At 44.5% G+C, this 26736-nt stretch overlaps 1 protein-coding gene across 3 annotated transcripts in view; it reads right to left on the bottom strand.

Annotated features, from left to right (window-relative positions):
* Positions 1 to 9797: 9797 nt before the first annotated feature.
* kif18a (kinesin family member 18A) overlaps positions 9798 to 26736 on the bottom strand; it is a 70193-nt gene continuing 53254 nt past the window's right edge. For 2 of the 3 annotated variants that reach the window (XM_061245717.1, XM_061245718.1), the window contains exons 14-18: positions 26568 to 26627; positions 12872 to 13253; positions 11714 to 11806; positions 11256 to 11365; positions 9798 to 10837 (exon numbers count right to left, since the gene is read on the bottom strand). In XM_061245717.1, coding sequence (XP_061101701.1) covers positions 10698 to 10837; positions 11256 to 11365; positions 11714 to 11806; positions 12872 to 13253; positions 26568 to 26627 — 785 coding nt within the window. In that variant the 3' untranslated portion in view covers positions 9798 to 10697. Of the gene's footprint in view, positions 10838 to 11201; positions 11366 to 11713; positions 11807 to 12871; positions 13254 to 26567; positions 26628 to 26736 lie in introns of all 3 variants that reach the window. The other variant, XM_061245719.1, reaches the window with a different exon arrangement.

Here is a 26736-nt window from a genome sequence, read left to right as displayed (position 1 = left end):
GCTACAGCAGCATAAGACTTAATAAGTCAAAAAAAAAAGTTTAATAAATACCTAATAAAGTATTCAAACCCTTAATTCAGTAGAAGCCCCTTCAGCAGCAATTACAGCTTTGAGTCTTCTTGGGTAAGTCTCCACAAGCTTTGCACTCCTGGATTTGGGCAGTTTACCCCATTCTTCCTGGCAGATCCTCTCAAGCTCCATCAGATTGGATGGGAAGCATCAGTGAACTGCCATCTTCAGGTCCCTCCACAGATGTTCTATGAGGTTTAAGTCTGGGCTTAGACCAGGCCACTCCAGTCCAGAAGCCACTCCAGCACTGTTTTGGCTGTATGCTTTGGGTTTCTCCAGTTTGATGTAGTGTGCACTCTGGAGCAGGCTTTCTTCAAGGACCTGCATCTGCATTCACCCTTCCCTCAATTCTGACCAGCCGACCTGTCCCTGCCACCGAGAAGCACCCCCATGATCAGTGCCTGGTGTTCACCAGACAAAGTACAAAGTGCTTGGCATTCTACCCAACCAGACAATCTTTTTCCTCATGCTCTCAGAGTCCTTTAAATGTTGTTTGGCAAACTCAGACCAATCAGATTAAAAGATTTGTCCTTCCCATTTTATAATTAACCATTTAAGTATTTTGTATACCCATTACCCAACTTGTGATGGTCAATTACCACGTGTGTCTTCTAAATTGACAGTTCTGTGGCTTTTCCCATGCTGATGGTTGACAAAGTGATTTTGCATGCTTGTTACCTCATTTTTATGTGGTGATGGAATTGATGGAATGACACAATATAGTTCCTTTAGACTGAGATTAAGTAAATTATTAGGGGTGGCAATAATTTTGGCACCTGTGGTTTTCAGGAAAAAATTGATTACTATTTATGTATATTTATGTTTGTACATAAAATATAGATCATTATCCATGTCGTTTATAAAGTTTTAAAAATCTTTTTTCTAAATTTCTATTAAGGGTGCCAATAATTCTGGAGCCCACTGAATGTTACCCACAGCGGAAAACAATTGTTTTGTGATTTGTTATTTCAGTTGCTAAACTATTTAGTATAGTTTTTAAACAGCTTTCTATAGAAACTGGTCAGTAAATGATTGTTTTGAGAGATGTTTATTTAAGGATTAGGGAACACAGCATGTTATTAGTACACTGTACTAATGGCTGCTGAAAATTGCCCTTTGCAATCATGTGTAAAGTGGTAAAGTAAAAACAGTTCTTTCAAACAATAATTGTGATTTGTAACATTGACTTGTAGTGATTTGTATCAATGCTGTGGCTATATTTTTGATCAACTGAATGTTACTTTGGTGAATAGAAATATCAATTTCTTCCAGCAACAAAAAATGATTCCAAGCTTTTGAATGGTAGTGTAGCCTAAACAGGAATGTTCCCCAACAATATTTACAGAACAAAAGACAATACTGCTTTCAAAGAAAGCACCACATATTGTCATCAATGGTGCTGGCAATACACTCTCTGCCTGTTTGATATCGTCTATTTGTTCAGAGGCTGCTGTACATTTTTTTTTAAAGTGAGTAACCATGAAGCTGAAATGTTTGTTGAATTTATGGTATATACTTAATTAACGGCTTGGATATTAATTCTTACTTTTCTTGTGTTCAGATTTGGTTGTCGGAAAGTAAAAGTGATGAGAGTTTGTCTTCAATATTTCAGCAATTTGGGGCAGAAGGGGCAGGGGGCAGTTTGGGGTAGAAGGCAGTTTGGGGGAGAAGGGGCAGGGGGCAGTTTGGGGTAGAAGGCAGTTTGGGGGAGAAGGGGCAGGGGGCAGTTTGGGGCAGAAGGCAGTTTGGGGCAGGGGGCAGTTTAGGGGAGAAGGGGCAGGGGGCAGTTTGGGGGAGATGGGGCAGGGGGCAGTTTGGGGCAGAAGGGGCAGGGGTAGTTTGGGGCAGAAGGGGCAGGGGGCAGTTTGGGGCAGAAGGCAGTTTGGGGGAGAAGGGGCAGGGGGCAGTTTGGGGCAGAAGGGGCAGGGGGCAGTTTGGGGGAGAAGGGGCAGGGGGCAGTTTCTCTAACATTATGAAGGGCTGATCACGTCCCACAAAGTCTCTCACCCATCAAATACAAATACACACAAATATACACAAATACACACAAATATACACAAATACACACAAATACACACAAATATACACAAATATACACAAATACACACAAATATACACAAAGAAAGTGTTATATTTATTAACATTTTACAGATTCCTCCCTTGTTCATGTATGTTTCTCCTGTTGCAGTCCTGTTGCAGTCAGGGCTGTTTCTCATTGCAGGGCTTTTGATGGTCAGGATTGCTGGCTGCAGCACCCTCCATTTCCAAAATGCTTTTACGTTTCTTTACTTCTGCTTCATACAACTGGGTAAATAAATCTAAATCGTAATGACAATGTCCTTTTTTTTTTACATTCAAATTTCCCCATTCATGTTTGAAACTACTGTTGCAAATTAGATATTTGAGCGCAATGCGACAGCCCGAGGTGTTGGGCACAGTCAGTCTTGCTGTGGTCTGGACTGGATCACATCCACATCCTGGTACAGGACCTTCACATGAGGACTGTGAATACAGTCAGCCTCGCCATGGTCTGGACTGGATCACATCCACATCCTGGTACAGGACCTTCACATGAGGACTGTGAACTCAGTCAGCCTTGCCATGGTCTGGACTGGATCACATCCACATCCTGGTACAGGACCTTCACATGAGGACTGTGAACTCAGTCAGCCTTGCCATGGTCTGGACTGGATCACATCCACATCCTGGTACAGGACCTTCACATGAGGACTGTGAATAAACCTTCAGAATTGATTAATGTTATCCTCACTGTACTCTAGAACAGTATTGATTTTTGAAGGTGCAGTTCAAGGTCACTTTAAATCTTTTTTTTTTTTTCTATAAATTTTTTTCAGATTTTTCCCTTTTTCTCCCAATTTGGTAGCCAATTGTACCTCGTCTGATTCTATTGGAGGTAGTCGTTTTAGATGTACCGCCCGTACCCCGTCCCTCGGCGGCCCAAATGAGAGCGACACGCCTTCTTCAAGCTGTCTCGTCTCGTGCCCGTTGCCGTGATTCCGAGGTGCCCGAGGCGCCCGAGGTGCTTATTGTGCGGCGATCTAATAACCCTGCCAAGTCCCTCCCTCTGGAGCAGCGAGCCAATTATTGCTGCCCCACGTGAGCTGGCCGGCCAGCCGGCAGGACCAAGAATCGAACCCCGGTCCCCAGTGTGCAACTGCAGCAAACTGCAACCGCAAGTCTGCTGCGTCTTAGCCTGTTGCGCCACCGCGGCTCCTCACTTTAAATCTTTTGACATACAGTAAATGTTTTCTCGACTGTTTCCCAAGGGCATAAACTATGTCACAGACAGGTTTTTAACATCCTTCATGAAGGGTCAAAGGTAAAATAGCAAAGACCCCTGATTAAAATTCAAAATGTTTTATTGACTGTTCATACCTGCACAACACCATGAGTCTTCTGATCACACTTGTGCATGTATCCATATACAGTTCTGTGATTAATAAAAATATTGCTGGCATGTGCAAATTAAACAGTTCTGAAAATACTGTGCAAGTTATTGGCTACATGAGAAGAAAACATGAGCCTACAGGGGGCTCTAGAATTATTGGCACCCTTAAAAAAATGTAGAAAAAAGGCTGCATAGAACAACGTGGATAATGATCTATACTATGTTATGTTCAAACGTATGGGAAAACTATATACTTTTATTTCAACCCATTTACTCTCATGTTTCAATGTTTTTTATTGAGTATTTTTTAAATTTTATTTCTGAAATGTAAAAATGATTAGCACCCCTAATGATTATTGTAAATCATTTCAAACAAACTGAAATTGGCAATACAATTTTACTTACAAGAGTATAACAATGAAGTAACAAGCATGCAAAATCCCCTTGTCAACCATCAGCATGGGAAAAGCCAAATAATTTAAAAGACATAGATGGTAATTGACCATCACAAGTCTGCTAATGGGTATAGAAACATAAATAAACAGTTAAACATACCCCTTAGCACTGTAAGGGCAATAATAAAAGCATAAAAGGTATGGAATGGGTGCAAGCTTGCCAGGAAGAGGACATAAAAATATATTATCCCCAAACACAGTGAGGAAGATGGTGAAGGAGACCATAAGTAACCCAAGGGTCACAGTTTAAGAATTGCAGAGATCGGTTGCATTTTGGGATCACCAAGTCTCGAAAAGAACCATAAAATGGCACCTCCATACCAATAAACTCTTTGGATGGCTGGCAGGAAGACTGAGCACAATAAACAAAACCAAGAATCTGGAGTTTGCCAAACCTCATTGGAATTATGACTAGAAGAGACTGCTGTGGCCAGATGAGAAAAAGCATAGTGGTTAGTGTACATGACAAGGACCTGCAAAGTTGGTGGTTCAATTCCCGGTGTAGCCATGAAAACATCCGCACTGCTGGCCCTTAACCCCACATTTCTCCAAGGGATATTGTCCCCTGCCTAGCTTAATGAACTGTAAGTCGCTTTTGATAAAAGTGTCTGCTAAATAACAAATTAGTTCATTAATGAATTAACCTCATACCTACTGAGGTGGGTCATTGATGTTTTGCTGCCAGTGGTCCACAGGCACTATTTCAGATCAATGGCACAATTATTTCAACAATTAAAATTTTGTCAGAAAATCTGGTCGCCTCTGCTAGGAGGCTGAGTCTTGGTCGTAGGTAGATTGTCCAGCAGGACAATGACTCCAAATATACATCAAAATCTACACATAAATAAAATTAAGTAAAAACATCCATGTTCTGCAATGGCCATCTTTGTTAGCCGAGCAAGGATCAAGTGGAAGGAGGTGGTGGGCGAGGGATTCCTCCAGTCTCAGGGTGCCATTGCGGTTTTGAGCCTGTTTACTGTCCACCACTGTGAATCACAAAGAGGAGGAAACTGGGCAAAACTTTGGTTTGGTTAAGACAAACTTAACCAAATTAAATGTAGGCTCATGTTGTCCAGTAATGCAGATGATGCAGACAATGCCATACCCTCCCTTCATGTTGATCTTGTAGAGGAACTGCCAACACCACTGCCTTCAGGCCCTTCTGGCATTGCCTCTCCAACAGCAAGCATGGAGACCCTGTTCCTAGGCCTACTCCTATGAAAGTTAAATAAATACACTAATATTTTGGGAAATATACCTTTTTTCTGACTTACCCAGACTTAGACGAGATGTTCAATTCTCATTTTCATGCATCCACTGGCTGGGTTTCCATGTTAGCATTACGTGTTAGCTTAGCTTAGGAGTCAGTAGCCTACCTCCTTTGAAGTGAAGAAATACACCTTACAGCAACTCCAAAGCAGTCTTTTTTACACAAGGTATCGTGAATTTGAAATACACGTGTGGGATTTTTTTTTTTTTTTAAACACATGTATCCTTTTGTCTTTACCATACCTTCAGAAGGTGCGCGGATCACTGCGCTCAACCAGCAGAAGACAGAAGGATACATGTGTGTTCAGTGGTTATAGTTCCAACTGTCTAACTTCTCCGAAAACAATGTCTCTAGTTTTACACAATACAATTTTTTTTCCCAGCATGTGTATTTCAAATACACACAATACCACATGTAAGACAGCTTCAGAGTGGCTGTAAGGAGAATTTCTTCACTTTGAAGGAGGTAGGCAACTGACTCCTATAGGCTTCAAGTCTTTATGCTAAGCTAACATGGTATGCTAACATGGAAACCGAGGCCGTTTCCATTTTTTAAAATTTAGAATATTAGCTGAATATTAAGCAATTCAAAGATGCATAAAATCATGAAAATTTTACAACTGAAAATTGGAGACATTTAAAAGCCACTCCCCTTCATACAAGATTGATGTTAAGTATCTTTGTAAAATGTAGCTTTCAACAACTGAGTGAACTGAGAGAACAAAGTTCTTTGGATCACGATCATAACTGCTCCTGCTGTGAGACAGATATAATAGCAGCTTGGAAGGAGAAATATGAGAGAGCAAAGAGAGTAGGTGATGGAGGAGAGGGAAAGATGTGCAAGTCATAGCATCGAGAGACCTGAAGAGGAGTCTGAAGAGGAGGTGATGGAAGCCAGGATAGAGATGGAGGTAAGAGTGAGGGGAGGTTCAGGAGGCCTTGAGGGTGCTTTGAACATCCAGCTCTGAGACACGATGGTAGCAGCATCACTCTTTGATAACAGGCCATCTGACAGCCATGGACTGGACACAACATGCGCAACGCTCGCTATCTCGGCAAAAATGAGAAAACACTCGGACTTGTCATACTTGCCCAAATTGAAAAAAATACAGACATCTCAAGTTTGCAGAACTGAGTTCAGGGAGATTTGAGGGACAGGAAGATATCAGGGAGATGCGACATTACAACTAGGATGGGAGATTAGGGTTGACAGATTGAGAATTTGGGTAAAATTGGAAAGGACTAGAATTATAAGACTAATATCACGGTTACAAAAACGAGTCACAAGCAGACACAATTTATTGATTTAATTTGAAATAGATAAAATTGCAATTTTTGTTGATCAATCAAGACATAATAACCCGTAATGATCAGTGAAAACCTTTTATTTTTATTTTTAATTTTAGCAAATTTATTACAAATCAAAAACTGAAATCTCTCATTTAAAGATGTAAGTATTCATTCTTTTAGTCTCCTTAGTTAAGTCTCTACAAGCTTTGCACTCCTGCATTCTTCCTGGCAGATCCTCTCAAGCTCCATCAGATTGGATGGGGAATGTCAGTGAATTGCCATCTTCAGGTCTCTCCGCAGATGTTCTGTGGGGTTTAAGTCTGGGCTTTGGCTGGGCCACTCAAGAACAGTCCGAGACTTGTCCAAAACCCACTCCAGCATTGTCCTGGCTGTATGCTTCGGGTCATTGTCATGCTGAAAGGTGAACCGTTGCCCCAGTCTGAGGTCATGTGCAGGTTTTCTTCAAGGACCTCTGAATTTGGTTGCATTCATCCTTCCCTCAATTCTGATCAGTCTCCCTGTCCCTGCCACTGAGAAGCACCCCCATAGCATGATGCTGCTACTACCCGCTTCACTGCAGGGACGGTATGAGCCAGGTGATGAGCAGTGCCTGGTGTTCACCAGACATAGTGCTTGGTGTTCTACCCGAAGAGTTTTTGTCTCATCAGACCAGATAATCTTTTTCCTCATCCTCTCAAGAGTCCTTTAAATACTTGGCAAACTCCAAGTGGGCTGTCATATGTGTTTTACTTGAGTGGCTTCTGTCCAGCCACTCTACCATGAAGGCCTGACTGATGGAGTGCTAGAGTGCTACTGACCACCTGACCAAGGCCCTTCTTGCTTGATTACTCAGTTTGGCCAACTCTTGGAAGAGTCCTGGTGGTTCCAAGCTTTTTCCATTTCATAATTATTGAGGCTCTGGAAATACTCAAAGCTTTAGAAATGGTTTCATACCCTTGACCTGATCTATGCCTCGCCACAATTTTATTGCAGAGGACTACAGAGTTCCTGGGACTTCATGGTTTGTTTTTATCCTGACACGCAATGTGAATTGCGGGACCTTATAAACACGTGTGCCTTTCTAAGCTATATCCAATCAATTCAATTTGCTACAAGTGGGCCCCAATCAAGTTCTAGACACAACTCAAGGATATTAAAAGTGCCACAGCAATTTGGAGTGCCACAGCAAAGGATCTGAATACTTCTTTAAATGAGAGATTAACATTTTAGATTTTCACTTTGTCATTATGCGTTATTGAGTGCAGATTGATGGGCAACAATGCATTTAGAATTACATCTACAAGTGAAGAGGTCTGAATATTTTCTGAAGCCACTGCAATACTGACCCATCAATCAAGAAGAGGGGTGGAGATGGGGTGTTCACTTGCATACATTGACATAGATTTTTCACTCTTCACGTGATAGGCCTATTTCATTGCATTGGCTCTATAGGTACCTGTGTGAAAGGCATTGGCTATATAGGTACCTGTGTGAAAGGCATTGGCTCTATAGGTACCTGTGTGAAAGGCATTGTCTATATAGGTACCTGTGTGAAAGGCATTGGCTCTATAGGTACCTGTGTGAAAGGCATTGGCTCTATAGGTACCTTTGTGAAAGGCACTGGCTCTATAGGTACCTGTGTGAAAGGCACTGGCTCTATAGGTACCTGTGTGAAAGGCATTGGCTCTATAGGTACCTGTGTGAAAGGCATTGGCTCTATAGGTACCTGTGTGAAAGGCACTCGCTCTATAGGTACCTTTGTGAAAGGCACTGGCTCTATAGGTACCTGTGTGAAAGGCATTGGCTATATAGGTACCTGTGTGAAAGGCACTCGCTCTATAGGTATCTGTGTGAAAGGCATTGGCTATATAGGTACCTTTGCGAAAGGCACTGGCTCTATAGGTACCTTTGTGAAAGGCACTGGCTATATAGGTACCTCTGCGAAAGGGGGAGTAGATGGGAGTGTTAGCCAGCTAACAACAATGCATTTGTATACCACGTACAACTGAATAACTAACTGCATAAACTAACTGAGCAGAACAAAAATATTTTGTTATATATAAGTGGCAGTTGATCGATAATGTAGCTTTTTAGCTAACAAGCTATAGGCTGTGCAGTGAATGCAGTCTATCTTGGCAAATCAGCTAAATCGTTATAAAGCTAAGATGAAATTGTGTTTGTTAATTTGGCAGCGTGCAACTCTTTTCATTACACATTTTATTCTTCCAGGCCTCAGAGAAGAAATTGGAGACATGGTCCCATAGACTTTCTATTGTAAGGTATTTCTGGTTTTAACACACACCTCATGATGCAACATCATCAGTGATGTAATCTTGCGTCATCCGGTGTTTCAGGTGTTTCTACGTCAGACACCCTCGCCCAGGCGACCCCGGGGGTGATCAGGCCCCAGGCTCAGTAGCTGGTGTGGTCCACGGATCGGCCCGCTTGATCCACAGCCATCTTGATGCCTTCTCGGCGGCATCAGTGATCTTATGATGGCTCTGCTGCTGTGCAGTCCCTTGATCCTCAGCATCTTGAGTGCCCTGAAGAGGGACTGGCCCGCAAGCCTCTGCACCCGACCTCCATGGGGTTACATCGGATCTTCCACCCCCTGCTTCGGCATTTGCCTGCCAGCTCCTCATACTTGGCCCTCTTCCTCTCAAATGCCTCCTCCATCCGGTCTCCAGCTGTGGCCACGCTCTTCATGGTCTCTCCAGCTGTGGCCACGCTCTTCATGGTCTCTCCAGCTGTGGCCACGCTCTTCATGGTCTCTCCAGCTGTGGCCATGCTCTTCATGGTCTCTCCAGCTGTGGCCACGGTCTTCATGGTCTCTCCAGCTGTGGCCATGCTCTTCATGGTCTCTCCAGCTGTGGCCATGCTCTTCATGGTCTCTCCAGCTGTGGCCATGCTCTTCATGGTCTCTCCAGCTGTGGCCATGCTCTTCATGGTCTCTCCAGCTGTGGCCACGCTCTTCATGGTCTCTCCAGCTGTGGCCATGCTCTTCATGGTCTCTCCAGCTGTGGCCACGGTCTTCATGGTCTCTCCAGCTGTGGCCACCCTCATGGTCTCTCCAGCTGTGGCCACGCTCTTCATGGTCTCTCCAGCTGTGGCCACGCTCTTCATTCGCCATTCGCTTCATTCGCCACTGCGGTAGGCTCAAATATAGGTGTGCCAGCCACCCCTTTCAAAGCAAGTCAATGGTAACATTTTGATGACATATTTTGTTAGCAAGCAAGTTACCAGCCAAATCACTGGTCAATTTCTTCCATTGTTTTAATCAAATAAGACAAATGCAATGAGAAAAGCAAGGTGAAGGTATCATTTATTACTCAGATGATTTATGATATGCCCTGGGACGCCCACGTCCCATCCACACAAACTGATGAGTGCAAGGAGTCGAGTGCCAATGAACTGACAACAGCATCGTCAAACAGGCGTGTTTCAGACATAACAAGATATACAGATAACCACAACTCATAGAAAACATCCAATGGAGGAAGGATCAATAACATATCATAATATATCATAAAACTTAAAGGGGTGGGGGGTAGATAAGTAGCTTTGATATCAGTTGTAGCTTACTGATACAGTAAAACATTCACCTTCATAAACGAAGCCAAAGGCTTTTTTGTAGCGAAATGGCTAGCTAGCTACAGAAACCCTCCCCAAAAAAGTTGGAGATATGCACACCATGTACTGCAGTAAAGCTAACCACCAGTACATTTTGTTAATAACATGTACAAGTTTATTCCCCCACTCATACTCGATTGTTTTTCATCCCTTAAAAAACAAACAAAAAAAACATACATAATCATAGAACAGTTTTTTTTTTTGTTCTCCCCTCCTTGGTACCAGGATGTGCCATCATTCGAATAAAGGTAGAGACATATTAACGAGGCAAATTGCTTGCTATAGCTAAAAATGTTTATCTAATACTTAAAATAAAATAAAATGAACAAAAAAATTTTACAACGGGAAAGTGAAGATGAATCAGAATTTATATACATATGCCATGTTGACAAGAAAGGACAATGCATAGGATTAACATTTTAATTAGATAATTTTAATGACAATAGAGGAACAAGGAAAGAGGTCTTTTCAAATGATTCTCAGTACACAAACTTAAGACTTAATGTACTTTACAATATAAAATGTTAAAAAATTAAAATAGAGAAGACCAATAGTTTCTCAGCGATGAAAAGCAATCACAGCCTCTTGGTCACTCTCTTAAACAGTTGCTGTGTTCTCAGAAACGTGGACTTGGGCTTCTGAACACTGATGAGCTCAAGGTTGCCCTCGGAAACACTTCTCGCCAGCCTCCGGTCAGGAACGCCCTCCTCAGACCCTGGAACAAGACGTGCGTTACATTCCCTCTGCATGACAGAGCTCAGACACGGACACGTGGAGTTCTGCTCCATCATAAGCCCAGTGATTAAGGTCAGCTGTGTTTTTGAGGACAGTTTTTTCCACTTTATTCAGGCAGGTGAAATAAAAGAGGCATAGTACAGAATGTGTCAGAGGAGGGAATAACCCGCACAGAGGGGAGACTTGTATAAGGGTGGAGTTGGCTGCTCTACATAGTGCGACATGTTCTTGCCAAACTGCAGTGTATTAACCGTTTCACAGCATTGCTAAAGGGCCTTGATGGTGCAGATGCACATGCCTGCCGATATGAAGAGCACCTCAGGTGAGAGAAGTGTTCAGCGCACCTCAGGTGAGAGAAGTGTTCAGTGCACCTCAGGTGAGAGAAGTGTTCAGCGTACCTCCGTACCGCCTCACTCTTATGGGTCTGATCATCGGTGCTGTGTCCTGTTTCACGCGCTTGGGCCCAATCGGGACTTGTGTGCAGTCTTTACCACTGTGGAATTGGTACCTAGATGACAAGGATATGACAACCTGTTACCTTCCATGTCCTCTCTGTTTGTTGACGAGACATTTCGACTCAGCTGTGATCTGTTATAAGACTTTTTAATTGGAATGAAAGGATATAATTCCAGGAGGATTTCAATCGGAAGAAATTCCCTTCATTAAAAAATGTATGAATAAAATCAATTACTTCAAGGTGTATACATCGCATCCATCCAATGTTAAACACTGAAAATCCACAAGGAATGGCACTCAGTGTTGCTACTACAGTGCTAAAAGGCAGACGCTCAATCAACATTAACAGACTTAAGACGTGTTCTCACTGTCGCGGTGAGGAAATGGCGCTTGTACGCACCCTGTGTGTTTACGCTTCCTCTGGGCGGCGGAGGTCATGGCCATGTATGAGGGTTTGGCACGCTTGTCGTCCAGCAGAGACGGGATCACTGACCTGAACACAACATCAGAACCGGGGAAGGGACACGGGTTATTGGACAAGTGGTGCCCATGTGTTTGCATGCTAAAGAGTGTCATTAAATGGTAAATTGATTAATTACTCCAAGCAATATGCACCAAAACAAAAATAGTATCTTCTGCTTGGACATGTCATAGAAAACAAAGACAAATGTTTGCATGTAAAATAGCTTAAGTTTTTTTAAATGAAATTCCTGTATGTTACTTTACATGTGTGTACAATGATTCAATTTATAGCAAATAAAAAACATGTGTGTTGATTCTGAGAGCAGCATAATTTAAGCACAATGCAGGATACCAATGACAGTGAGTATGAATATACAGCACGACTCCCTTGATATTGCATTTGCAATGATATTTTCCCCGCTTTTAAGTTGCATATTAAGGATAAGTAATGTTATTCAATATTTGACACCATCACATGCCAAATGACGTGCCATGCCTGTTTTAACAGCAGCGCCAGAAACACGGAGAACGGGTGACACACGGAGAACGGGTGAAACACGGAGAACGGGTGAAACACGGAGAACGGGTGAAACACAGGATCAGAGAACACGGCCTGCAGAACTCATTCATGCCATTTGAAAATGGGAAATGCACACGTAGAAGTAGCGAACTGCCGGCATTTCACTATTAATTACTGTGACAGCCGTGTCATAAATAATCTATTTAGCAGTTTTTGTAATGCTTCTCTGTAGGCGGGGTGGCAGACATTTTTGTGCTTCTTGCCATAAACTCACATTTCCAAAGAGCTGGGTAACGCTCGACAGATTTGATTACACAGCGTGCTTTAATTTCCCCAATATTATTTCATGTCTATAAGGAGGGGGGATTGACTGAAGAAAAATGCATACATCACAGCTGAGGACAGACTAATCTGGAGTAATAGGTCGGCACTCTCTCCAGAAAGGATTGATTTACAACTTAACCGAATGACACCAGGCAGCTCGATACGCAATGAAAACTCCTGGGCATCGGCAAACGGAGACGTTAAAGAAAGACACAGATAACAGAGGCCAGGAGAAGGATAAACGCAGTGTACCTGTTGAGGGATGTGTTCCTGCTGTCACTTCCCGTTGTGTGGTGTTTGCTGGTGCCTGTAGAGATGATGATGGTGGAGTCGCCCGAGCCGGCCTCCGCGCTGTTCACTACATCAAAGGTGGCATTGAGGTCGATGGGAAAGGCCTGAGAGTCTGGGGCGAGTTTGGGGGACAGGGTGTGGCAGGCCTCGGGGGTATACTGCAGAGGGAAGATGCCCTCTTGTCTGAAAGCGTCCTGGAGGCCTTGCGGACACAGAGGCAGGGCCAGGCCGGGTGCATCGGGATGCGGGGGGGACACCGTCAGCTTCCTCCTGGTGGGCTTCCTGGGCTGGACTTCCGCAGGCAACGCCTGGGGTTTCTCCTTGTTTTCCTGGTCTGCTAACCCTGCAAAAGCCACAAACGTCATCACCGGCTGAGCAGCAGAATGGAACAAGATAACACCGCCTGACCTTCCCCTCAGCAGTCATAAATACGTGGCCCTGCAGGGGCCGAGGATGTGGAGCCTGATTGGGCCATGCGGTGGGGTTGTTTGGATTCATTCTTGGCAAGGACTGGGTTATCTAAAAAATTAGTACAGGTAACCCCAAGTTGAAAGCAAAGCAAAACTCCATAATATTATTATCCAAAGATGTGTTGTGTTAGGCCCTTTTTAAGACCAAACATTAATTGGTTAGGCGGTCATTCAGCAAAGCAGTTGATTGCCTCTAACAAAATGGGAAATACAGTCAACAGTTGAGTTGATATTTGAAATTGATCATTTAGTCAACGAAGTTATGAAATCTACACTCTCGGGCATCATTTTGCTAATGTGTGTAGGGCCAGCCACAGGACCTCCTCTCTTCCCTGGCTATGGCCTGGAAATATAAATGTAAATCTGTCAGGCCTTAAATACCTTCTGGAAGTGATTGTCACAGACTGTGCATTTTAACCTCAAACCAATAAAGCTACTGTATAATGGGGTGCAGGGGCCTGGAACTAAAGAGCTGAGATCTCCTTGGATGTTTGGAGAGGGAGTACAGAAACAGGCACTGAGAACAGGCCACTTTATAACAATCTGACATCGTACAGACCATAAAATAAACGGTACCAAAACAAACCTTCTCTGTCTTACATTTGTCATATTTTCAAAGACAAGGTATCCACCATAACAAATATTTATTCACAACATTGTTAATTTCTGCACAAATTCTGCAGCAGTGACACAGAGAGCCGCTTGAGTCTTGCAATTTACTCAAACAATAATCATCGTTTACAGAAAAGGGGATGCAAACTTGTCAGTCTCACATAACTCCTTACCATTCTGCTAGTGGTTGGAGAAATTCATTCTTATAGACTTCTGTGACATCAGGTTAAATATTTAATGTACTTTTTGCAAGATAAATTATTTATTTGCGCATTGATGCATTTCAATAGCCTGCGTCATTGTGGACCTTTCTGCAAGAATTATACTCGATATTGCAGCCACAATCAGAAACCCACATTCGAGTAGAGATGAATTTCATTAAAGACACAGGAAGACGCTCATGTCCCAAGCAATTTCATTACTCATCGATTGGCAACACAAGGACTGCAGAACAGAAGAAGAAAAGGTGCAGATGTACAGCCAAAGTGCGCTACAGACGCCAAACCCCACAACCTTTTGCCACTGCCACTGCCAATCAGAAAAGTGAAACTTACGAGGACGTGGACACCATTGTGTTTCTAAATTGAGTTTCAACAGCCATTGGTAGCCCAGCCGTGAGCCTCGCTGAGGGGGGACAGTGTGGTGAAGGGGGGACAGTGTGGTGAGGGGGGAGGGGGGGACGGTGTGATGAGGGGGGAGGGGGGGACAGTGTGGTGAGGGGGGGGACGGTGTGGCGAGGGGGGGACGGTGTGGTGAGGGGGGAGGGGGGGACGGTGTGGTGAGGGGGGGACGGTGTGGCGAGGGGGGAGGGGGGGACGGTTGTGGTGAGGGGGGGACGGTGTGGCGAGGGGGGAGGGGGGGACGGTGTGGCGAGGGGGGAGGGGGGGGCGGTGTGGCGAGGGGGGAGGGGGGGACGGTGTGGCGAGGGGGGGGCATGAACCGCTGAACTCTCCACAGGACAGGCCTAGTGAGTGCTGCACCAGGAGGGACAACCTGCGTCTCTCTGCGCGTCTCACACTGCGTCTCACTCTGCGTCTGTCACTGCGTCTGTCACTGCGTCTGTCACTGCGTCTCACACTGCGCCTCACTGCGTCTCTCACTGCGCCTCACACTGCGTGTCACTGCGTGTCACACTGCGTCTCTCTCTGCGTCTCTCTCTGCGTCTCTCTCTGCGTCTCTCTCTGCGTCTCTCTCTGCGTCTCTCTGTCTCTGCGTCTCTCTCTGTGTCTCACACTGGGACAACCACCCTTTCTGTGCGTCTGACCATCTCTCTGCGCGCGTCTCACTGCAGATATTCATAAACTGAAGGAAAACCACGGCGTTCCCACCACCCACTCCTCTAAACCTGCCGCAGCACCAGGTCTTTTCCACGGCCAGATACACTGCTGTTAGACGCTGTACACTCAGTGAACACTTTATTAGATATTTATTAGACTTAGCAGAACTGCTGCTCACTGAATGTTTTTTGTTTTTCACACCACTCTCTACAAACTCTAAAGACTGTTGAGTGTTTCAAACCACCCTGCCTGCCACCAACAATCATTCCACGGTCAATGGCACTTAGATCACATTTCTTCCACATCCTGACATTTGGTCTGAAAAACAGCTGAACCTCTTGACCACGTAATTTAGTTGCTGCTACATGATTGGCTGATTAAACATTTGCATGAACAAGCTGGTGTACAGGGCTACCTAATAAAGTGCTCAGTGAGTGTATACGGCACCCCTCTCTAAGCAGCGTCAGGCAGACAGTGGCTGAAGGTCCGTTCAGTGCGGACTGGCAGGGCTTCAGCTCATTGCGTACCAACACAGGAGCACAAATCTGACAGTCCCGCGGTGACAGTAGAGGCTTTTCACTATGATTTTGGTTTCAGTGTGTTTTCAATTGGCCCAGACTGCTCTTTGAGTGCAATGGATATTTCAGATATTTACAGGAGTTTCTGATGATGTGCCAGCTTTACAATCGCTGCAGGGGCACCCACATACTTGTGGTCTACAGCAAGAAAATGCATTCCAGGTTATTACAGAGCAGCGAGCACAGCGGTGTGATGTCTCCAGAGGCTGCAACGCATATATCACCCGGTTACTCCTCCAAAAATGTCTTAAATATTACACTCAAGGAAAGAGCCAGCACAAGATATACGCTTGTACGTGTGTTTACAATTGTGAATGAATAAATATAATGGGCTCATACATTCAGCCGCTGAAAACACACTGCTGTGCAAGACGCTCAGGAGTCACTGAGTATTCTACTGCATTAGACCACAAACCCCACAATGCCCCCAAAGCAGCCAGTCAGCACATCATCACACATCTCTGCTCGCATCAAAGATCTTCTTCACTGCATATAACGGACTGTGCCAATCTAAAACTATAGTTAAACTGAACTACCACCCCCAAAGCCACATAAATTAGGAAACATTTCCTCCCACTTTCCTTTGTATTCCAGTTTAAGCACAGCCTGTAGGTTTCCATCTGAACCTCATTCCAGTACACTAAATGTAGTTTACATTTCAAAATGGTGGGAAACTGTTGAATCTGTTGAATACAAACAGCATACAAGCATGACTCACCAGCACTGTTATTACTGTCGGGAACACAGCAGCTATAGTTTACAGCTCTTATCTCATGACAATCAACAAGGCTTTTATCCTTTCAATCACGCTCTCATAAAAAATCTTCAGCTGAGAAACACACTAAATCTATAAATGCCTACATGGTGGACGTTACCATTGGCCCTACTTTCCACACAATGACGAAAATGTAGGATAAAGACATACAAAGGCAAGAGGTTATGTTATACAAGTTATACATAATACACAAACCAATACATAAAATAGTGGAATAAAATCAGCCAGTGGTGAAAAATACATTTAAAACATCACCGAAAATGTGACAAAAAAAGCCATGAGAAACGGAATATTAGAGAAACGGAACGTTAGAGAAACGGAACGTTAGAGAAACTGAACATTAGAGAAACTGAACACTAGAGAAACGGAACATTAGAGAAACGGAACGTTAGAGAAACTGAACATTAGAGAAACTGAACATTAGAGAAACGGAACATTAGAGAAACGGAACATTAGAGTAAACTTTTTTTCCCACAATTTCTATTATGAAAAACACCAAAATCACTCCTGGTAATTCAGACAAATTAATAGGTTTGGTATGCCATGAACAGCTCAGTCTGAGACTGGAACAGCGGTGAATATTCAGCAGTGACTACTCCCTGCAGAGCCAGGCTGCTGAAATCCCACCAAGGGCACAGTTACAGCTGATCCAGAGTCACACACGATCGCAGAACATCCAGAGACCTGCAGGCCTCCGTAGCCTCAGCTACGTATATCAGTGTTCATGACTCTACAGTGAGAAAGAGACTCTGGGCGATGCAGGGATCCATGAGAGAGTGGTGAGGCTGAAGCCCTGCTGACCAGGAGAAACATGAATGCTCATCTGCCGATTGTAGAAAAGCACCTGGGCGACCTGAGCTTGCTGAGATAGTGTTCTATGGGCAGATTATGTGAAACATGGTGAAGTTAGTTTGATGCTGTGTGGATCCTTTGCAATGTCTGCCTGTGAGCTGAAGCTGAAGAATAATTGAAAATGAAATTGTAATAATTAAAAGTTACGTAACAATACAGCAACACAAAAGCATGTCCACATCTAACTGACTGAAAAAAAAAGTTCAGGAGTGGTCTTGTCAAAGTCCTGATTTGACAGATGCTGTGGCAGAATCTGGAAAAAGCACTTCATGCAGAAGGGTTACATGTCTTCCACAGCGATGTGAAAGACTGATATCAAATTAAAATAAGTGTTTAGTTGCAATTATTGCTGCTGAAGGTGGTGAAACCAGTTATTCAGCTTAAGAGGGCTTTTTCACAGGGATGCTTGATTTCTTATTATTAGCAAAAATAAGTTAAGAGTTTAGCATTTACTCGGGCTCCATCAGTCTAAAATTACATTTTGTCATAAGATCTGAAACCATTCCGTGTGAAACATATGCAGGAAATGTGCTTTTCACAGCACTGTACATCATTCAAATGCACTGGTGGAACGTTCTAGTACTTACAGCAAATTGCAGTGGACCTACACTTTAGTCACAGAACCAAATTTGTCAAAAGGCAAGGCTTAGGGCATGCGGAGAAACTAGATTTATGGATCTATATATTAATGTGAAAGGCAGAATGCAATATTTAGCAAATCTGAGTCATAGCTCAGAAGCAGCCTCCATGACAAGGAGACAGTGATGAATGTCACTGCTTCTAACCAAGAACTAGACGAGGAATAAATGGCATAAAGTTGTTTCAATCACATATTTTTGGCAGTGTATTAATATATGCATGAAGTGCTATTTCTGGAGACTACGCAGAATTAAAAATAGGTCCCCTGGGTGATGCCTCTCCTGTTCCGCTGAGGCCTGAGAGAAGAGGGAACGCTTATGACAAACCCGGCTGTGACGTTCTTATCGGAATTTTATGAATGAGTTGCGAGCAAAAGGCAGGGTGCGATTCTCCATCCAGGAGGCGTCTTACTGCCACGGCGCACCACCTGCTGAAAAGGTCAGCCCGGATCCTGGTGCAAACATGGAGCCGCATCTCCATCTGCCCTGCCTACGCCTTCAGGGAGCTTGTGAAATGGTGCAGCATAGAAAGTACCGTTCACAACTCGGCACAGATCGCTGACGAGCAAGTGGCGTTTATTACAATGCACTCAGTCAGAAAGGTACACTGCAGCTGGGCAGAGGCAATAATAAAGAAAAAAAATCAGAATGCCAACAGCACACACACACACACACACACACACACACACACACACACACACACACACACAAGGCTTCACTGCACGCGCACACACAGACACGAGGCTTCACTGCACACACACGCGCACACACACGAGCACACACGAGCACGCACGAGCACGCACGAGCACGCACACGCGCGCACACGAGCACACACGCGCGCACACGCGCGCACACACACACACACACACACACACACACACACACACACGAGGCTTCACTGCGCACACACACACACACACACACACACACACACACACACACAAGGCTTCACTGCGCGCACGCACACACACCAGTCTTCACTGCACAGACGGCTTTAGTGGCAAACAATACAAAAACAAAGTGCTCAGGAGCACAAAGCAGAGAAGGGGTTTGGTCATATTTTTGCGTTGTTCGTTTGTTTTTCTGTAAAAAAGAAAATTCAAATTGGCCCTGGTCCTTATCTTTGTTGTACTGGTAGCAGTTGAAATTGTACTTCCCTCTAGGGTCTTTCAGCGCACTTATCCCTGGTTATGGGTATGCACTTTGTTGTATGTCGCTCTGGATAAGAGCGTCTGCCAAATGCCATTAATGTAATGTAAAAGGTGGGCGCCTCAACTTTCTTTATTTTGTACTTGTCAGTAAGTGAGCTTAAATAAACCCATGCCTTTGTCATGAACACATTTGTGGAGTGTGCAGTTAGCATTCTAATGTTTTTCCATTACAATGCAGTGAAAATAACAATTATCAGACAGGAATGATTTTTTACTTTAATTGAACATTTAAACTTTATTTGTATTTGTTTTGGACTTGGAGGAAGACCTGTCACGTGCGGCTTTCACAGAGTGGAGCTACCGGCTACAGTCACAGCCACAACGCCGTATGGAGCTACCAGCTACAGTCACAGCCATAGCCACAACACCATATGGAGCTACCGGCTACAGTCACAGCCACAACACTGTATGGAGCTACCGGCTACAGTCACAGCCACAACGCCTTATGGAGCTACCGGCCACAGCCACAACGCCTATGGAGCTACCGGCGACAGTAATAGCCACAACGCTGTATGGAGCTACCGGCGACAGTAATAGCCACAACGCTGTATGGAGCTACTGGCCACAGCCACAGCCACAGCCACAACACCGTATGGAGCTACCGGCGACAGTAATAGCCACAACGCCTTATGGAGCTACCGGCCACAGCCACAGGCACAGCCACAACGCCGTATGGAGCTACCGGCCACAGTAATAGCCACAACGCCTTATGGAGCTACCGGCCACAGCCACAACGCCGTACGGAGCTACCGGCGACAGTAATAGCTACAACGCTGTATGGAGCTACCGGCCACAGCCACAGCCACAGCCACAACCACAACGCCGTATTGAGCTACCGGCTAGTCACAGTAACAATGCCGTATGGAGCTACTAGCCACAGTCATAGCCACAAAGCTGTAAGGAGCTACCGGCCACAGCCACAACAACCTATGGAGCTACCGGCCACAGCCACAACGCGCCAGTCTGGATTCGATCAGAGGCAGTGGGACTTAACAGGCGCCCAACAGCCCAACCAGGCAGGAATGTTAAGCAATGGTTAAGGATGGGCCATTTTGTTGATTACTTGAACAAAATGGCCAATGTCTTAACTGGTTAACCATTACATTACATTATTGGCAGACACTCTTATCCAGAGCGACGTACAGTTGATTAGACTAAGCAGGAGACAATCGTCCCCGACCTTGCGTGTCCCAGTCATTTACCTTGACCACTATGCTACATCCGCCCTTACCGAAACAGCCATGTCCTAACCAGTTAACTTTCTTTAAATCCTGCATTAGAAGCGTAGCTATAATTATTATAATTATATATTTTTCCAAAGTTTATAAAAAAGTTTTTAAGACGTTACTATATTTTGATTGGAGCTGTGGGTAGCCACCACCGTGGATAGCAGCACCACCGACTTGAAAACGCAGCAGAGTAGGTTTATCCTTTTGAAGAGGGTAATCAGTGTAAATACGTTGCATCAAATTTTGGTTCAACAACTGTGTGATATAATGTGCAACCAAAAGCACCAAGACACATCTATGACTTCCTAGATGAAGGAAAACCATAGCGATCCACTAAACATAAGTTCAACGAAGAGCGATTCAACAAGGAAGCATGCCACAATTGTAGAATTACTAAGGACATGTAGCCTTTTGTTAAGCTAAATAAAGGCTTTCTTGACCTCATGGAATTGTTACAGCTAGAATATACCATTGCACCAGAGCATTACAGCACAGGTTGAGATGAACAGACTAAAATAAAGTTGGGAAGATAAAATCCCACCTTCCTGCTGCCTGGACCGTTACTTTCTTGTCACTTGCTCTTCTAAGATCAGATTAGAATCAGAAACGGTACATTTTTATTGCCAAAATGAAATGGAAAAACAGCATGAGACAGGTTTTAACAGAAAAATGACAATGAGAAATGACACTTCAAGTGTTCGACAAGTTCAGTTCGACAAGTGGTATTGTTAGCTTCAAGTCCAAACAACCGGATAGGATTTTGCGATTGCGGACCGTGGCTAGGAGTTACATTTTCATAGCCTATTGCTGAATATCTTGGTATTGGTGTTTATGAAACGTTTTCATGAAATCACCCCTTGCCAGTGTCATGCTGTGGTCCAGCCTATTGCAGCAAGCTGACACAGCCTATTACGGGAGATTATGAGGTATATCCATTTTGCCTTTGACCTCGATTGGCAAGTTTAGAGTGCAATATGTATAGTGTGTTTTTGGCAAACAAACCAAGAATTTTAAAATGTTCACGTTTGAGGAGCACATTCGCAAAATTAGCATTTTTTATTTTATCACATGAAACTAAAGTCCAGATTCAGAGCTGCAAAATTAGGTGTCCTTAACAAGATTGACCAAACTCTTTGGCCTTAACATTGGGGCCGTAAAGTGTTGCAATAAAAAAAAAATTCATAAATTTATAGTAAATGTGAAATAAATGTTCAACATAAATTTAGTGGTATTTTGTGATTTGTTTCATATTTTATTACTTTCCGTTCAACAATATGGGTATGATAGAGAAGCACTTCAGGAATTAGAATCCACCGCTATCCCATTGTTGGCTATGAACAGATCCCCAGCGTTTGTTTTCTTCTGTAAAATTGACATTGTCGCAATGTGGTGGGCTTACCCACGTCAGGCCATTTAGCCCAAGCTGGTGTAAGCTACTGCAGCTATTTAAATTACAAAAAATGTTGGAGAGACTTTGCCAAATTTGCGACGAGTGGTCCAATGTCAACCTGTAATCATGTCAATACGTCAGAAGCACCAGACAACAGTAAGAAAGATGCACTTTCATCAGGTTTGTAGTTAGCCTCTTCTTTCTACTGAAGAAACTAGCAACATTTTTAAGTGCTTTTTAAAGGCAAAAAGCCGGCAGATCCACAAAACGACTCTAAAGACGTGCATGTTTGTTTACAGGTCGTCTTCCAGGCGAAATGGACAGCTGGACATGGCGTTTGAGTTTGCTTTGTCTCATCAGGGGCGGGGGTGGGTTCATGTCTGCCAGTTAGTAGGGTTAAGATTGCCTGTAAGAGAGGCACCAGTGAGACGACCCGCTGCTATGCAGCCTGTAGGAGGCGTGTGAGAGCAGGAACACGCCCCCTGTAGGAGGCCTGTAGGAGGCGTGTGAGAGCAGGAACACGCCCCCTGTAGGAGGCCTGTAGGAGGCGTGTGAGAGCAGGAACAGGCCCCCTGTAGGAGGCCTGTAGGAGGCGTGTGAGAGCAGGAACAGGCCCCCTGTAGGAGGCCTGTAGGAGGCGTGTGAGAGCAGGAACAGGCCCCCTGTAGGAGGCCTGTAGGAGGCGTGTGAGAGCAGGAACAGGCCCCCTGTAGGAGGCCTGTAGGAGGCGTGTGAGAGCAGGAACAGGCCCCCTGTAGGAGGCCTGTAGCAGGCGTGTGAGAGCAGGAACACGCCCCCTGTAGGAGGCCTGTAGGAGGCGTGTGAGAGCAGGAACAGTAGGAGGCCTGTAGGAGGCGTGTGAGAGCAGGAACACGGCCCCTGTAGGAGGCCTGTAGGAGGCCTGTAGCAGGCGTGTGAGAGCAGGAACAGGCCCCCTGTAGGAGGCCTGTAGCAGGCGTGTGAGAGCAGGAACAGGCCCCCTGTAGGAGGCCTGTAGGAGGCCTGTAGCAGGCGTGTGAGAGCAGGAACAGACCCCCTGTAGGAGGCCTGTAGCAGGCGTGTGAGAGCAGGAACAGGCCCCCTGTAGGAGGCCTGTAGGAGGCCTGTAGCAGGCGTGTGAGAGCAGGAACAGGCCCCCTGTAGGAGGCCTGTAGCAGGCGTGTGAGAGCAGGAACAGGCCCCCTGTAGGAGGCCTGTAGCAGGCGTGTGAGAGCAGGAACAGGCCCCCTGTAGGAGGCCTGTAGCAGGCGTGTGAGAGCAGGAACAGGCCCCCTGTAGGAGGCCTGTAGGAGGCCTGTAGGAGGCGTGTGAGAGCAGGTACAGGCCCCCTGTAGGAGGCCTGTAGGAGGCGTGTGAGAGCAGGAACAGTAGGAGGCCTGTAGGAGGTGTGTGAGAGCAGGAACACGCCCCCTGTAGGAGGCCTGTAGGAGGCCTGTAGGAGGCGTGTGAGAGCAGGAACAGGCCCCCTGTAGGAGGCCTGTAGGAGGCGTGTGAGAGCAGGAACACGCCCCCTGTAGGAGGCCTGTAGGAGGCCTGTAGGAGGCGTGTGAGAGCAGGAACACGCCCCCTGTAGGAGGCCTGTAGCAGGCGTGTGAGAGCAGGAACAGGCCCCCTGTGGGCGTGTGGGGGTGAGTGCAGGTTGCCACAGCGCCACCTGCAGGCGTGTGGGGGTCAGTGCAGGCTGCCACACATGGATACAGGTGGCCGAGTGGCGACTCTTGAGAGAGGAGAAACTGCCAATTCATTGCTGCCAAGAAAAACTGGGAAAATATTACCTTCTCTATGAAAAATGTGTTCTCTTAGGACTTTATTTTAGTGCCAAGTGTTGGAGCTTAATAGTAATTGTACACATGAATAGATACAGTAGTCTAATTAACCTCTCTTTTGCGGTAATGTTTTATAATTTTTTTTAGGCAGTCAAAAAAGACAAACGTGTCAGAGGACTAACACAAGGTTTTCCTGGGCAGGGAACATTTACCCAGGAAGACCACTAAACAATGCATGAATCAATGTATTCCCTGAACAAGAAGGGAAACGGGAAAAGTTGGGGAGGAAAAATCTTTTGGGACAGGAACCAAAAAGGCAGTCATATGAAATATGGAACTTATAACTAGGAGTAATGAACAGCTGCACAGGTGGTCTGCATTTCATTTTACCCCATGGCGGAAAATCTACATTTGCTAGGAATCAATGAAAATGTATGAACTGGACCGCAACCACATAAGCAACGATGACTACACACACACTTGCACTGCAATATAGTATTACATTTTTTTTTTTTTTTTTTAAACATTAACACAATCTTAAAGATTTTTAGCCGCTCAACCAATTTTCAAACTTCACCGAGCCAAGAGAAAAACAAAACCTGCACTCTCTGCTCCCTGCTGGAGTGTGTGAGGCCCAACCAGGCCAGACGTACGGGTGGACCGGCATCTGAATGTCATAAATTACATATGCACTGAGCAAGAAAAACATGCTCGTTCAGTGGAAGGGTGGGAATGCGTGTGCTAGGTAAAAATGCTCAGACAGTTTAGTCTTAATTATGTCTGGGGGTTAGATCATCGTGTGGCTGAAGTAAAATGCTCCTGATTGGCGTCGAGCTGCCGGAACAAGCAGCCAGGTTGCACAGCATGGACATTTGACGCAAATTCATTAAAAATAAATAAAGGTGCCTGTTACCTTGAAGGTAGCTAGCTGAACAAAATGAGCAGAACTGAAGCATGGCACAACCTGCTGTGAAGCTAGCATAGGGAGCAAGGGCTCGATTCTGCAAGCAATAATCATAGAAGCAGAGTGCATTCAACTGAACAGAAAAAGGATGGTGTATTCTTAAAATACAGGCATGTTTATTCAACCATGTATTTTATGCTAAGCATTTAATTAAATATACAAGTCATCTACTGGACAGTGAAACAATTTTACTTGCATCTGTAACTGCACTGGTCCACTGGCAGTTCAGTCCACTCAAATGAAAAAATAAAGACAACACATCTTATTTCAATGTCAATTGTTTCTAGGAATTGTTTTTAGTCAATTGTTTTGCAATTTATTATAAAATCATGGGCAAAATTTCCACTGTTGCCAATATTAGCTTTTGAAATGCCAATAAACAGTTTTACCAACATTATTTTGGGACTTGGCAGCAACTACTTGGCAACTCCACACTAAAACTCCACACTAATCTAACATGGGAAAACATCTACACATGTTATACAATAACATGCAACAATAATAGGGATGAATCTATTATTTGGTACAAGATAAATACTGTTATTAAGTATGAGGTAGAACCCACAAGCAATAGTAGAGATGGACTAAAGTCCTTGGTAAAAACAGACAAATGCACTGTTTATGAGCAGTTATCAGAAATTTCCAACCTCAAAAGGATAGGCTCTGTTCCTGCGAGAGAGCTGATCCTGCTGGTGAGAGGCCGCTTGCCTGCTGTTCCTCCAAGCACCACCTCTCAGAATCATTCATGGTGTTTTTACTTAACCACGTGGATGTTGATGAATGTTTGGAGACAGACAGGTAGAATCTACCTATGACCAAGTCTCAGCTTCCTAGCAGAGGCAACCATGTCACAGTACTTTTCTGAAACCGTAATGCCAGTGATCTTAAACAGTGCCCCTGGACCACTGACCGCAAAACATCTCCATATTCAACAGTAGGTATAAGGTGCTGCACAAAAGTTATTTGGGAAGGTTAAAAACCCCCAAAAAACATGAAAACATTCGGAAATATAGCCAACCAACAGTTACTGAATTTTGCAGATTAGCTACCGATTTGGCGAGACCTTTATTACACTTTAAAGACCTAGACGGGAGCAGTAATGTTACTGGCATACTTGTCACTGGGTCAGTGCAGAATGCGGACAGCTCCAGTGGTTATAGCTGCAATTGCCACACTGTTTGCTTTTTGTGTCGTGCACCTGGAACGCTCGGAGGTCGGAAGTTTGAAGTTTAAACTGGGAAACTCTGACGACTCTGAACAGAACGCAGCTGTCGTGTATTTTCCGATTTCGCAAATCTGTGCATAAAAAATATGGTTAACACTCAAGTCACATTGTAGGTTAGCTACTGTGCTTATAAACTGATGATAATTTAACCGAAAACAAGATATTTCAAGAAAAGGATAGAGATAGTAGGCTCAGGCAAATTAAGTCCATCACACCGGCAAGGGTGGGCTCACAACAGCTGAGGAGTAGAGTGCTCACATGTGCCACCTAGTGGTGGTCGTGTGAAAAACAAACACTCAACCGCAATCGGTTACGGGTTATCACGGCTGCTCTGCCTGTTACAGGCGGAAATGCAGTGCAGCTGCCCCCTACTGGCAGAACCTCGCATTGCTACCAAGTAGCGCCATTCTTGCCACAGAGGCAAAACGTCAAATGAAACACGAAACCACTGTAAAAATGTGAAATTGGTCAATCATAAGTTCCATTTCGCAGTAAGAAATTGTTCCAGAAAATATAAGTCACAATTATATATATATATGCAAAATAAATTTACTCTTGAAAAAATGAACATTAGTCCATTTCTTGACACTGGATTGAAATGTTACAATTAATTGAACAAATGTAATTTTGGTAGCTGCCTGAACCATACATGGAAGGATGGAAAGTTTACCTCCTGTTAATGAAGACAGTTGTTTGCTCTGGGCAGATTTCTTCCTTAATTTATCAGCACCTGCGCAACAGACATCATAAACCATTAAAACTGGACATTCACAAGAGACATCAACAAGAACAATTTGGCTCGTCGAAAAACTGAGGCAAAAGAAAACCGAGAGACAACG

This window comes from Conger conger, chromosome 6 (genome assembly GCF_963514075.1).
Source record: "Conger conger chromosome 6, fConCon1.1, whole genome shotgun sequence".
In the NCBI taxonomy this organism is placed as follows: Eukaryota; Metazoa; Chordata; class Actinopteri; order Anguilliformes; family Congridae; genus Conger; species Conger conger.
The sequence above is the reverse complement of the archived record's forward strand: the minus strand, read 5'-3'. Positions and strand labels throughout refer to the sequence as shown.